Source organism: Dama dama, chromosome 28 (assembly GCF_033118175.1).
Source record: "Dama dama isolate Ldn47 chromosome 28, ASM3311817v1, whole genome shotgun sequence".
Taxonomy (NCBI): Eukaryota; Metazoa; Chordata; class Mammalia; order Artiodactyla; family Cervidae; genus Dama; species Dama dama.
The window spans coordinates 25,815,351-25,830,482 of NC_083708.1; the positions used below are offsets into that span (position 1 = coordinate 25,815,351).

The 15,132-nt window shown below is 36.1% G+C and overlaps 1 protein-coding gene across 1 annotated transcript in view; it reads right to left on the reverse strand.

Annotated features, from left to right (window-relative positions):
* Positions 1-2,185: 2,185 nt before the first annotated feature.
* The window catches only part of RNF217 (ring finger protein 217), a 124,743-nt gene continuing 111,796 nt past the window's right edge, over positions 2,186-15,132 (reverse strand). Inside the window, exons 5-6 of the mRNA XM_061131939.1 lie at positions 13,565-13,636; positions 2,186-12,160 (exon numbers count right to left, since the gene is read on the reverse strand). Coding sequence (XP_060987922.1) covers positions 12,087-12,160; positions 13,565-13,636 — 146 coding nt within the window. The 3' untranslated portion in view covers positions 2,186-12,086. The remainder of the gene's footprint in view (positions 12,161-13,564; positions 13,637-15,132) is intronic.

Below are 15,132 nucleotides of genomic sequence, written 5' to 3' on the forward strand. Positions count from 1 at the left end.
ATGTGGGAGACCTGGGTTGGGAAGATCCCCCTGGAGAAGGGAAAAGCTACCCACTCCAGTATTCTGGCCTGGAGAATCCCATGGACTGTACAGCCCATGGGGTCACAAAGAGTCGGACACGCCTGAGCATCTTTCACTTTCTTTGTAAAAAATTGCAGATGTTAAAAAATGGATAAGGTAGCTTGCCTGATTCCCTGGTTAATAGGAGGAGATGAGGAAGCAATCTAGTGCTGTGACTCAAGTGTCTTCCTCAGCCTGGGTTCAGATCTCAGCTCTGTCCCTGACAGACTTTATGATGGGGCAAGTTATTTAGACTCAGTGAGCTTTCTGGGTGGCGCTAGTGGTAAAGAGCCTGCCTACTAATGCAGGAGACATAAGAGACGTGGGTTCAATCCCTGGCTTGGGAATATGCCCTGGAGGAGGACATGGCAACCCACTCCAGTATTCTTGCCTGGAGAATCCCGTGGGCAGAGGAGCCTGGCGGGCTAAGGACATGACTGACGTGACTTAAGACACACGCAATGCTAACAAATAATTTCACAGTGGTTAAGTCTAATGTTTGGGGGGAACCAGGACACTCTAATGTCACAAAAAAATGCCTTTGGTTCTGAAATCAGATGGGGTTTGCAACTGTCCTGACTTCACTTCATCTCCACCTGGATCCAGGCTCTTCCAGGTAACTCCTGGCTCCTTTTCCCTATTCTAGCTTCTCAAATGTCCTTTTCTTTCCTCTTCCCTTTCCCGTCTCCTTTTCATGCCATTCTCCATTTCTTTTCTTTTGGATACCGTTTAATTGCGATGTAGAGAATCCGTCAGCCAGATTTAGAAGGGGTGATCTGGCGAATGGGAGATGCAACCAGGACTCTGTGGATAGCTATCTTCTAGTCTCGCCATAACATTAGATTGCTTGAACTTAAAAATTCACCTCCTTAATTAAAGGACAAGCAAACAGAACAGCTTCCTTTACCCACGCAGGAAGAGACGGCCTTGGGAGGCGTTGCTGCAGGATGCAGACGTCACAGCCTTGCTGTCCCTCCCCTCGTGCATGTGCAGGAGACCCACTTCTCCTGGAACCCTTGTCCACAGGGTGGGCAATGGCGGATGCGGGCCCTGCAGGGAGGCGGCAAGCAGCATCAGGGCCCCCCGCACCCCATCCGTCCTCTGGCCAGAACCTTGTCTAACACCCAGATGAAGTGATACCGTATTTTTTTTTTTTTGTATTTTTTTTTATCATCCCTTTCTAGTCAGTAAGTGTGCCCCCCAAAGTAACCAGTGTTGTACCTTTTATCACCATTGATTAGTTTCATCTGCGTTGATGGTTGTATAAATATATCCTTGTTGCGTCTGCTTCATTTGTTCAGCAACATCTGTGAGTCAACCAGATTTTGGGGCATTGCTCTGTTGTTGAGTTGCTAAGTTATGTCTAACTCTTTTGCAACCCCATAGACTGTAGCCCACCAGGCGCCTCTGTTCATAGCATTTCCCAGGCAAGAATACTGGAGTATGTTGACATTTTCTTCTCCAGGGCATCTTCCTTACCCAGGGATCTAACCTGTGTCTCCTGCATTGGCAGGTGAATTCTTTACCACTGAGCCAGCAGGGAAGCCCACGCATTGCTCTGTAAGTTTTTTAAATATTATTTTTCATATTGTCCTGTAATATTTCATCATGTAAATATATGTAAATATACCCCAGTATACTTGTCCACTTTCCTGTTGATGGGAATGCTTATACATGTCCTTTGGCCAACACAAATGCCCTTGTTTCCCTAATGACAGATCTAGGAAGGCATTATAAGGAAGGCATATGTATTTAGCTCTAATGGCTAGCGATTTCTACTTTTCCCATTCCATGCCAGCCCCTTCTGTCTGAAGAGCAATCACTACCCTAAGCCAAACTCTTACCTTCACAGTATTTGTGTCTTTATCTCACTCCACGCAGAATGACCGTCACTGTCCTGCATGCTTTCCTCAAACTCTGCCACAGCAACACCACACGACCCGCCTTCTAAAATGCACACCCATGAATTTCTGTGCATTCCTGCTTTTCCATTCTTCAGAATCTGGTGCAGAAATGACTTCAGTAACTTTCCAGATTTACTTACATACGTGTAATTTCCACACTGACCAATTTTACCTTTTGATGTCTTTAAATTCCAAATCTACTGGGAAAAAAACCACGAGTCTTCTCTTTTAAAAACTTTTATTAAGCATTGCTAGATGACGGTGCATGATGTCCTGCACACATCATGCAAGTAAACAGCACTCCACAGGAATCCACACAACAGTTCATACAGTGACAAAGCAGCTGGTTCCCTTTATAGTCTGCATCCAAGTAGAGTGAATGTTGTTACACCCCTCCATGAGATCTGGTCTCATGATTAAGATTACCCTTCCATTCTAAAACAATCAACCAAAAACAACAAAAGATAAATGTAGAAGCCCAACCACAATACAGAGCCATAGGGACATTAGTAAAAGCTCAAAATTGTGGACTCCAAAGTCTTAGAAGGTGTCCATCTTTTGAAAGGCTTGACCCTAAAATTTGTGTGATCTGACATGTGGGTTGCTTTTACTGCCAGCAGCAAGTGAGAATGTATTTATGAAGAAGGATCATTACATTGATACATATCCACTGAAAATTCTTGAGGTAATAGATTTTTAAATTTCACTGCTTAAAGAAAAAAAAAAAATCTGTTAATTTCCATGTCCCATCCAGCAGGACGTATCTGTTGGCAGGAAGATTCTTCTCCTCTTTTTTCTTTGTCAAATATTTACACATATTTGCATATACAACCTGTGACTTTGTCTTTTCTAAACACATGATTTATTTTCATTATTCATTATACATTCATCAGGAAAAGCTGAATTATATACTATGGTACATAAAGAATACAACAACACCAGCTTTTTGTATAAAACTAACACAAAAGGCAAAGACCAAGAAGAGCAGGATAATATATTGTCCAAATGTCTCACTGTTGATAAAGCCCACTGTGAATGAGTAACTCCATTTAAATAGCAAACACCATCATTCTTCGGCATCTCTGTGGAATTACAGACAAAATATTATCAAAGACAAGTGGTAGTGAACTGGTCAAATTCCTGAAGTACCACATAATTACTTTTATTTTTAATACTTTGTAAAGTAATTTTGTCCTAATTGGAGCTATAAAGACTTATAGCCATTCCAATTCTTGTTTTAAACTTTAATAATCAGTATTCTTTTTGGTGGCTTAAAAACACATTTCAGTTGTAATGGCTTCAGTTTATGGTGTTTAAGATCCTTTTTTAAAATACTTTAGCTTAACAATGATGATGAATCTAAGAAAAATATATTGGCTAACCTGCTGTTCTGGAGAAAATACAGTGAATGAAGGTGGCGAATGCAGCCTACATATATATATTCCTAAAGTGTCTCATCAGCACTTTAAATAGAAGGACAAAGAAACACTCACAAAAATATATGGCTCTTCAGATAAGAAACAAAGTCAAGTGAAAAAATAAGGCACTAATAACATAGATAAATGTTTCATACTCTCATCACACAAAGCACCATATGGAAGGTTAAAGGGACTATACATTAGTGCTATTGGAAAATGGTAATAAACCCAGTTTCCCCAACCTTAATTCACTAATTTCTTCTTTTCTTAAAAGTAATTAATGTATAAACACTAGAATAGTGGGGGGAGGAATTATATATTATGCTAAAAGCACAATTCATGGGACCAACAGCATGAAATAACCACTTGGAGATAAGAAGCCGATCACTCTGAAAATGTAAGAAATCAAAGTCTTAAACACTCCCAATTTTTCAACATTTTCATCACAACAGAATTTGTTTCCTTTCCAATTTTCTTTTAGCAATTTCTACAAAAGAGTATTAATATTTTCTATTTTATTTCTATATGCCTCATTCTTAAAATATATTCAAAATGACTTCCTCCACATAGTTTTATGAATACCAAAGTTAATATGAAATGACCAATGAAATGTAGAAAGGGATAAAAAGTAAAATTACATAAATATTTGCCAAGGTCATTGAAAAAGCAAAGAAAATCTCTTTTCAACCAGGCTCATATGTTACTATGAAAAGGAGTATGGCATTATTAATGTTACAGAGAAAGAAAAGCATGTAAGGAGGCTATGGACAAGATCTGGTGCGACCTACAAGTGAGTCACCCATCTTAAAATTAAGACATTCTTCTCATTTGCTATTGTTTGTGAGAAGGTCATTTAAATGGACTATATTCTGGTAATTCAAAGGAAGTAAAATGTATTCCTTAGAACTGCAATTTCTAAATATACAATAATGGCAGGTTAAAGACTCAAATGTTTTCTTTTTAGTATTTTAAATTCTTTTTGAAAAAGAGAATAGGCCCACAATTTTGCAACATATACATATAAATAAATTTGTTTCACGAAGACATCTAATAATTTTGTTTGCAATAGAAACAAAACAACTAACTGTCGTGGCTTCTTAATAAATAATGTGTTAACCTAACAACATTTTTATGCCACTGTTTTTGTGTTCTCTCCACACAAAATTATTTTTATGATATCTCAGAACTTATTACTTATTAAGCTAATAATTTCTTTCATAATAAACAAGATTGCCAATTAATTTTTACATTCAAAACCTGTAACAGATTGTCCTTGTTAAGGTATATATATATATGCCAATATACCAATTAGTGTTCTAAGTTTCATACAAAATACAAGGTAGGTTTACTTTTTTCAAGACCATCTAAAGACTTTAATTATGATGAATATGATCAAATAACAAAATTAAGCTCTTGTCATATAGAATTTAAAATAATATGTCTTAAGGAAAGGGTTTGTAATCAGCTGATAAAAATCACACTTTACCTAGAATTTTCTTTATAAAGGAACACAAAGCATGCTAATTTTGTATAAACTGAAAATTTCAGATACCTCTATCATATATTTAGTGTTTACTTGAAAGAATAAAGGTATATTTGGACACAGAAGAAATAATATATAGTGAAAAGTATTATTTTTAAGAACTTGACTGACTTATTCACACTATTTCTCCAGTGGGAGCATGAGGTGAACACCTAACTTTACAGGGAACTGATAACCAAAGTAGTGGGCCAGCTACAAGGAAAAATCTGAAGTAACGTTATCTCAGCAATTTGGGGGGCATTTAACACCCAAGTTTGACTCTCCCTTAAGTTCTTCCATATTATATAATAAACCTATACTAAATATACCTTGAGTATGGGTTATCATATCAATGAAAATGCTGAACATTTGCAAACTTTGCATGGTTTCTCTAGAAAAGGGCTGATATGAGTTATATTCAATGCTATCCACTGTAGATTATCAAAAAGTCTAATAAAATGTTCACAGAGTAAGGATCCATGGTCAAGTCTTACATACAAATGCAACAACATTACAAATCCAGCCTTAAGACCAAGCTGTGGGATTTTTGTTGAAACAAAGACCCCCCAGGCACACATCTGGCCATTGTGGAGGAATCAAGAATGACTTGGGGGTCACACTGAATGAATGTCCACACGTGCTTTCTGTCCACCCAAGATGCAAACACAATATTGACCTTACAATAGTCCTGAAGCAATTTTGAAAGCTACATTTTAGAGTATTTCTAGGCTCTCTGATTCAACTGACATCTCATTCATTTTACTTCATTTTACTTCTTATCAGAGGGCTGGGCCTGGCATGCTGCCGTCCATGGGGTCACAAAGAATTCAACAGGACTTAAGGGCTGAGTAACAACAAGAGGGCAGGGCAGGGTGTTCCAACTCGTATCAAGAAGAGGGACAGTGTTCCAAGCTGTCCTGGCATGTTTCAACTTACAGAAAAAAGAGGCCAAGGTATATATTATATTTACTACCAAGGCCAAATTGTGGGGTCCTTTCAGTTTGATTTCATTAGAGTCAAAAAAGCTAATGGTCAGACAGAATTTATCCCACATTCGGTCAAGACAGTAAGGGGACTACAGAGGGAAAAAGCAAGATAACTAGGAAATCTAGAAAGAAAACAGAAACTTGATGTTCAAGTATGTGAGTATCACTTTACAAGCAGGGGAAAAAGTAGTATGATGGATCAGAGAGACAAAAATGTGGGATAGCCCTGAAAAAACAAAAAAATATTTTCTATGCTAATAAGGTTGTATAATCTAAGCAAAGCAGAGTTAAATACACCTAATGAAATTTCTTTTGTAAACTAATAGGAAGTGGCCAAAAAAGGTAGTAGCAAGCTTTTATGTCTTTTTTTAAATTCATTGCCTTTTAAGGCCATATTGATAGTCTTAAAACAGTCACTTCTTTAGCCAAAAAAGAACATAGTTTCTAACATGGAAAGTTACATGCTGCTAAAATTGGCACTGTGTATGGGGCTATATAGTCCATAGGGTTGCAAGGGGTCAGACATGACTGAGTGACTAATACTTTTTTTTTTTTAATGAGGAAATGTAAAGTATGTGATATTTGAAGGCTTCAGCTAATGATCCAAAGAGACGACTGCAAGTCTCACACTACTGAGACTCTGCTTCTTGGATTTTGGTTAAATGACTAAAGTTCCAGCCCCAGAACAGCGATGGACAGTACAAGCCCCACACGACAGTTGGCTGTGAAATGAGTATAGTTTCACCCTCTGTGCAGTGCCTAGTCCCTTAGTCATGTCCGACTCTTTGTGACCCCCAGGGACTGTAGCCTACAGGCTCCTCTGTCCATGGAGATTCTCCAAGCAAGAATACTGGAGTGGGTAACCATGCCCTCCTTCGGGGGATCTTCCCAGCCCAGGGATCGAACCCAGGTCTCCTGCATTGCAGGTGGATTCTTCACCATCTGAGCCACCAGCGAAGCCCCTCTATGATTTACAAAGAAGTATCTTTCTCTTTTAAAGGTTTGCATTGGAAAGGCAGCATTTCACAATCTTGAATACTCCCCAAATTTGGACTCTGATTTCATTCAGACCAAATGTATAATTATTTCATAATTATTAAAACAATAATTATGGATATTCATATTAAAATGGGATTTGCAACTTATTTTCCAGAGGAAGATGTCATAATTAAAATACAATGATTTGAACAACAAAATATGCTTACACCGGCTATTAACGGTAGTTTTTATTTACTATGGTACTAGTTGGTGGAATATCTTTTATAGATTTCATGAAAAATAAAAAATGCAGCTAAAACTTGCAGTGGAAACTAAGTTAATATTTTAAACAAATATACCAATGAAGTTATTAGGTAACATGTATTAATTGCTTGCTAAATTCAAGCTCCTAATACCAATTTTTAGAATTACTATATGTTTTGGAAACTTGGCTGAATCTTTTTCAGGTATGTTTTACTTGTTTTAAATTTTCCGCTTCTGATTCGACCCTTCTCCCTGCTTGCCTGCCAGATTTAAAGAAGTGACATCTATCTGCTAACACTGTTATTCTACTATCTCCACCAAAACATTGTGATCAGTTTCTTCAACTCTGTCAGATTACTTAAAATGACACAAGTATTTTAAAGTGCATTATTGGACCTTAAGGCTATATTTATAATCGGCATTAACACAAAACAATAAAGCTGACCACAGGAAAGATTACTTTCAAGAGTTGAGACAGATCTCGGCCACAAATATGAAAGGTTAAGCACACAATCCAATGGGAAGACTGACATTAAGGCATATGTGCAGCTTGCATAAAAAATTCAAATATAAAATGGCATTTGGTATGAATTTTTATCTTGGTACTTTAATGAAGTATACCAATTAATATTACCTAGGCCACTAACCTTTATAATCATGAATTCAATAGAGCTTATAAAATTGTAGTGTTAAAAACAACTGCATTGTTTAATAAGGGAGAAACTAGATCAATGTGTTGGCAGATGTACTGTAATTTGACAAAAGTCCAGGAGGAATGAAACTGCTTTGCAGGTTCCTAAGTGAGTTTTTAACCCACTCCTTTCCTCCTCTTTTCTACTGTAGAGGAGCTGGTTAGAGTCTCAGAGAAGTGGAGAAAATGAGGTTGGGTTGTTTCAGGGCTGGAAAACTGTTTGAAAGTCTTGTAGGGGAGCCTTGGGCCATCTATTTGGGTGATAGGATCAAAAGATAAAGACTCACCTGTGGCCTTGGGACTCAAGAGATGATGGGTGACACAAGACAGGGAATTTCCTGATAGGCACTAATGAATCTGATATCACAGAAAGGACAGCACAATTAAAGATATCAGGTTGTAACCTGACCAGTGTTTAATTATCTTTGATTGTTTTCCAGTCTGCTCTACCTTTAGGAAACAATAGCACCTATCAGAAAATCAGGGTGGTGGCAAGAGAATGCTGTTTGTGCCAAAAGGTTTGATTCCTCTTTTCTTCTTGACTCCACATACAGAAGTCTTCAGGAAATGCTGGGAATCGTTGTAAAATAAATGTCATGCTGTTCTGTTTATAAGCACCCCAACAAACCATCAACTTTATGTACACTCAAAATTATTTTTCTGTGGATAATGTGGTCATTCATAATTACCAACATATTGCTTCCTACTTTTCACAATGGCATAATTAAGCTCCTCTGTGGAACAACATGCATGAACATGGATAGTGTTTTTAAAAATGTGACAAACATGATCACTTTAGCCATTTCACTTAAATTCCTCAAGTTTTGAAACTAGGCAATCCAAACATCAATGTATCTTTCTCTCATTATATTATAGACATCTCATTGTATTTTATTTTTATTGGAATAAGGTGAATGTTCTTTTGTGTTGGCAAGATATTTATTGGGCTAATCAAGCATGAGGACAAATTATCCTGCAAAATATGCTTTTCTTTAAAAATGGTGCACTTTTACACAACTTTTTCTCCAAGAAAAGGGTCTTAAATATATTATCTCTATGATCTGCATTCATTGAAAGTGCATTAAAATTTTATTACAAATATAAAAACCAAATTTAAAAACTTATGAAAATGTTCACACAGTGACAAAAATATATGTAAAGGGTCTTCACCAATGTTTTGTAACAGAGAAGTGAAAACAATCTTGATGTCCACTTAATAGGGGGATGATTAAATTAATGTATGCCCCTCAATGGAATATGTAGTAATTTACAAAAGAATGAGGTAACTCTATTTAAACACTTATGGAAATATGTCTACCAACACATAGTAAAATGAAAAATAGTCACAGGACAGTGAGTATTATTCTATTTGTACAAAACTAATACATACACAGATACACACACACATACATATTTACTTATTTGTATATTTTTAGATAGTATCTGGAAAGACCTAAACCAAACCATTAACAGTGGTTACCCCTAGGAAATAAGGGGTGGGGAAAAGCAGAGGAATTTGTATTTTATAATTCCTTATAGCTGATTTTTTTAAAGGAGCATATATTACATTTATAATGAAAACATATTAAAATGATAAGCCTTGGATAAAAAGATATTCATCTTATACACATACTTCTTTTTCTAAAGTCATTTTTAAAATTTCCTCCAAAAGGTAAGGTTGTTTTACCCTCAATGTTGGCACTAACATATAAATAATCTCATTTATCTTTCTCCTTCCTTTTTAAGATCTTAATGACACTTAGCAAAAAAATTCACAAATACCTACTGTAAGTCACTAGCAGGGAAAGGCCTGATATATAGCAACTCTGAAAGTGAAAAATGCACACATTAATTTTAAAAAGTCTACAAAATATAAAAATGAAAATCCTGTGCAATGCTGTGCACACTATCACAAGTGTTGATGAGAGAGCCTTCACTGATAACAGACACTGCTCTGTAAGTGGAAAACTGGAACATTTCCAAATAATATAAAAATATCTCCAAAAGATAAGTTATTCAAAGAAAGGAATAAAAAATCCCTGAGTAGGCCAAAGACAACAGACACACAGATACAATAACCTAAGGAAATAGATTACCCAGGACCAGAGAGTATATTATTTAGCTAGTTGGTATATATGTATTCATATGCAGCTATGTATATATCTAAATATATATACATACACATATCATACATAGACACATCCACTAGATTTAGAATTCATCACATGCACACATCATTAAACTAACACCTAAGTCCAGGAAGGGAAAGACTAATTTACAAAAATTAAGCACTTTTCTGACAAAATTATGTGGATTTAGGGCTAGAACTTTCCATTCTCTCAGTTTTCATACTAAAGGATGTATACTAGGCACTCAATAAATAGTTGTTGGATTGGTAGATAGTTGCATGAATGAAAAAACAGTGTAGAGGCATGGATGAATTTGTGAAGCTACAGCATGACTTCTTATATCATGTTATGCTTTTGAAATATGCTATTCTAGGACCATAAATGGACACAGCCTCCTCTAACTGGAAATAGACTAGTCCAGCAGTAAAGTTTTTCTGAGTGTTACTCAGAGAGAATGGAAGTGCTGGCTTGTTATCTGTGCACATAAACTTCACAATCATGTACTTTTTAGATCAAATAAAAATGATAAATGTTATACTCTGAAGCCCAACAAGACAAACTATCCATGTTAATGCATGTTTTATCACATAATCTATTTCAATTAAGAAAAGGAAGCTGACAAGTAAATGCTACATCAATGCCAATAACTAATGTTAAGTATTTGGAGACAAGTGGAAACTAGGCTTCTTAGGGGTCTTTAATGATGAATACTCATAATGAAAACAAAATAAAACACAATTCAGTTATTTGTCCTTTTCTTACTTTTAAAGACTTCTCAGTTTGGTAAAACATCCTGAAAAAAAAATTTTTTTTTCATTTTTTGCTTCCTCCTCTAAAAGCAGTTTATGTTTTAGATAAACCTGCGAACATAAAAAGTTTTGTTTCAAGTCACCCCTCCATAAGAAGATACCAACACATTATTATGCATTGAAGCACTAAATATAAGAAAAATCCTTCAAAAACAGTATTTGTTTTTATGAAAACCTGGGGACAAATAGAGAGAGAAAGGAGAGGTGAGAGGGTGGGGTTTTAAATAATACCATATGCTTAATCTAAAGCATAATTACTATCATCACGTTGGTTAAACAATTAGCAGAATGGGGATATGTTCAAAGGCCTCAGCAGTTCTCTCTACAGCAAACTCATTTAAATTAACTATAGAGTGAAGCAAGTATGCCAACATGTAAGAAATCTGCTAAGAAGACTGAATGTTTAGGTCTCGAGAATTTCCTAGAAGCAACCTATCAGTTTTGTCAGTTTATAAAGTTTGATAATCCTTGAGGTGACAATGCACAAATTTCCGTGTGTGCATCTGAGACACACAGAGAAACAGCAAGAAATAGAAAGGTTCAACATCAAAATAGCCTGTTGTCTACATTGACTTTAATTCAGTATGTTACCAAATTATGCCCACAAAGGAACGATCATCTTTAAATATGTCTACAAAAATATGGAAAAATAGTGTAGAGGCATGGAACTCGACAAGAACAAGGTATTGGACCTAGTTTTAATATAGATATGTATATACACACACATTCACACCCCTACACGTATACACTTCGGTAACTATGATTCTTCTCATTTAGTTTCATTAGTTCCTTTTTGGGCATTGAGATTTTTGAACAATTAGAGCATCTGAAGGAGGAAGGAATTATACGCTTGGGCCATGGATGAAAACAGGTGCATGTGGTGAGCCTCCATCTTCTGAAAGGTGGCCTTGCTCGTTGGTGCAGGGGGCACTTGAGTTATTCACCCCAAGTCTCAGAAGAAGGCCTGGAGGGACAGTCAGGGACAGAGAGTCTAAGCAATGCTCGGGAGACACATGCTCAGACAGTTCTGAGGATAACTGGTTCTAACTGAAGTACTGTCTTCCAAGAACCATGAAGAGTTATGATATAGATGTTTATAGTCTATGAAAGTGACCGTTTCGTAAAAGCAGCAATCTGTATACGGAAAAGACAGGATACCATGTTGGGAACGCACTGGAGCTAGAGGCATTGTGGCCTGCAGAGAACACGGGGGAAGAGGAGGCAGAAGGTTCCTCTAGACGGTTCCAAGGTGCAGCCCTCTGACGCGGGTATCATCCTATGCGGTTCTTACCCAGACCAGCGCTGTCAGGCGACATCATCTGCATTTACCAGTGCATTCCTGTCCTTGATCGTTTTCTCTGTTTTTTACAAAGGCAATAGATAGGAAATACAAATAAACCTGGGGATTAAAAAAAAAAGAAAAAGATTAAAGTTAATTAAAAGGACAGGCTTTTAGTACTATAGATTTGTAATGTTTCTATTTTCAAATGTTCATTTTGCAAGCTATTTATTAATAATCATTATTTAGCAATACATGAAAAGAGGGAAGATATCTATGCTATGAAACGTACTTAGTTTTTCAAGATTCTCTTCTTTATTCTTTTTGTTTGTTTTTTAAACTCTCTCCTCACCTTTTAACAGAGTCTGTGACACCAGTTTTGATATAAATTTTTTTTAATCACAATACCAAAACAAGTTTAAGTCTTCTTTATTAACTCTGATCATATCTTTCACACTGATATTCATGCTTCGGTTTCAGGCCATATAACATGTTACTCAAGAAGATGGGGGGTGGAGCAAATGTCAGCTTTGATTCCCAATTCTACCATTTGTGAGGTCCTAGTGACTAGCTTTAATTTCCTCAACTGTAGAATGCAGAAATAGCATCTACTTCATAAAGCCTCACTCATTGTAAGCACTTATAAATGTCAGTTACTTTATAACTCTATCTATCCTGCACATACAAACTACTTGCTAAACAGAACTTTACATATAAAATCAATTTATGTAGGAAAAAAAGAGAAATCCTATCTACTACGTGGAACAATTATCCAAGCAGCCTTTAGCTATCATGTTTTCTTTTAAAGTCTCTAAAGCAGTGGTTCTCAAAGTGTGGTCCGTGGACCATCAGCACAACGGTCACCTAACCTTTTAGAACTAGAAATCCATGGGTCCCGTCTCTATAGTGAAGCAGAAACTAGGGCAAGGACCCGTTAACTTGTGTTTTAACCAGCCTTCATGGTTCTTATAAAGCACTCCAGAGTCTCAGAATCACTGCTTGAAATGTGTATTTTAATATACCTGTATGAATGAAACTATATTTATCACTGATACATTTTCTATTTGTCAGTGCTCAATTTTATGTTGGGCATGTGTTCCTACACACATCAAACGTATCTTTTTGACCCAGGAAATCCTTTCATTAGAACTAACCAAACTGTATCAGAGCCTCTTTCCTTTGATGCTCTAAACTGAACTCAGAATTGGAAAATCTGGGTTCTCGTCCACTGGAATCTTTTGGTAAAATACTAGTTACACTAACTTTTGTATTAAAAGAGGTCTAATAATGCTTTATAAGAAATATGAATGAGAGTATTCATGGACTGAAAAAGTGCCACACAAATACATCCTATATGAAACACACTCCTCTGAATCTATAAATCATGCACTGATGGCTTATCTAGAGCAAGCATGGGACAGGTATCTCCCCTACTTAATAACTGACTCACTATTACATTTACATTCGTGTTCTCTCTATGGCACCCAGAGAATTCTTATCTCAAATACGTTAAGTGTCTCTTACCGATGACAACTGCTATGGCCCCTAGTGCTAATCCCAAGACCAGAATAAGAGGTGCAACGAACAATTTTCCAGCTGGAAAACAAAAGGCAAACCATTTAGAGAGTCTTAAACTAAATCCAAGATACAAATTCAGCAACGCTTTTAAATATCACAGTGTGTATTTTTAAGGAGTCATTATAATTAAGGCAATATTTCTCTGGAAATGTATCAGGTGTAGAACAAATATGTAAATTTAGTAATTTCACTCAAATCCTGGGCACATGAGTCATCCATCTCATAAATTACTTACCTTATACAACCAAGAAAATTCTAAAGCTACTGACTCACTTTATTCCACCAGAACCATTCAGCTTTGTGCTTTTCCTTTAGATCGCTTCCATTTTAATTTTTTTTTTTTTAATATTCTGAAAGACTAAAAAGGGAGTGACACATCCTGAGCTGGTCAAAGAAAATCTAATTAGCTCACAAAATGGAGAGCTAGCAGGTGCTACTAAGGGTTCTGCCCAAGCCCACATCTGAAAACATGATTTATATATTTCCTGGGTCCAAAGAAAACTAATAGGAACATCTAATATACTGAATGACAAATGGGATGTTTCAATACTGTTGTTAGAGAAAATTACCAGTAGACACACAATATACTGAAGGGTATTCAAATAAATCATTTTAGCAAACTTTTACTAAGGGTTCTGCCCAAGCCCACATCTGAAAACATGATTTATATATTTCCTGGGTCCAAAGAAAACTAATAGGAACATCTAATATACTGAATGACAGATGGGATGTTTCAATACTACTGTTAGAGAAAATTACCAGTAGACACACAATATACTGAAGGGTATTCAAATAAATCGTTTTAGCAAACTTAAAAAGGAAGCGCCTATAAGAAGGCTAAACACTGGTAAGGATGCCAGGGGCATCAACCAGCATTTTTTCTTCTGAATGAATAACTGAGCAGTGATCACAATAAACTCTAGTTACAGCACACAGTTCACAACTAGAATCCCACTGGTGTTACAAGGCACTAGCACAAAAATAGAGGCTAACAGTTAACATCTTTACATTGTCATTTTTATCATTACATGGTCGTCTTGATCTCAAAGCATGTAGCAACAGCTACAGAACCCAAGCACAGCAAGAGAAGAGGAAGGGATGGGGGGACTTTGCAGTAGAATCACATTGCTATTGAAGAATCAAGCAGCAATGCTATTCTATAAATAAGGATGGTAATTTGGAATAACCAACTACATTAGAAAACAGAAACATAATGCTGCCGTTTGTTGGAAATTTGTCAGAAAAATATTAACATTTTTTATTCTTAAGAAAGGGTCTCTGGAACCACAGAAAACATATAGACAGAAAATATTTCTTTTAGGAAATTTATTTTTTAATATCTAATTTTGAAAAAATTGCCATTCAGTTGACAAAATGTCTAACCATGAGGTTTACTTACATTTTTCACCTATGATATAATTTATCAAGCAATACTAAATCCCATTGAACAATTCTATTTTGTACACTCATAAAGCTATGCTTGAGTTTAGAATATATTGACTTGCATATTTTAA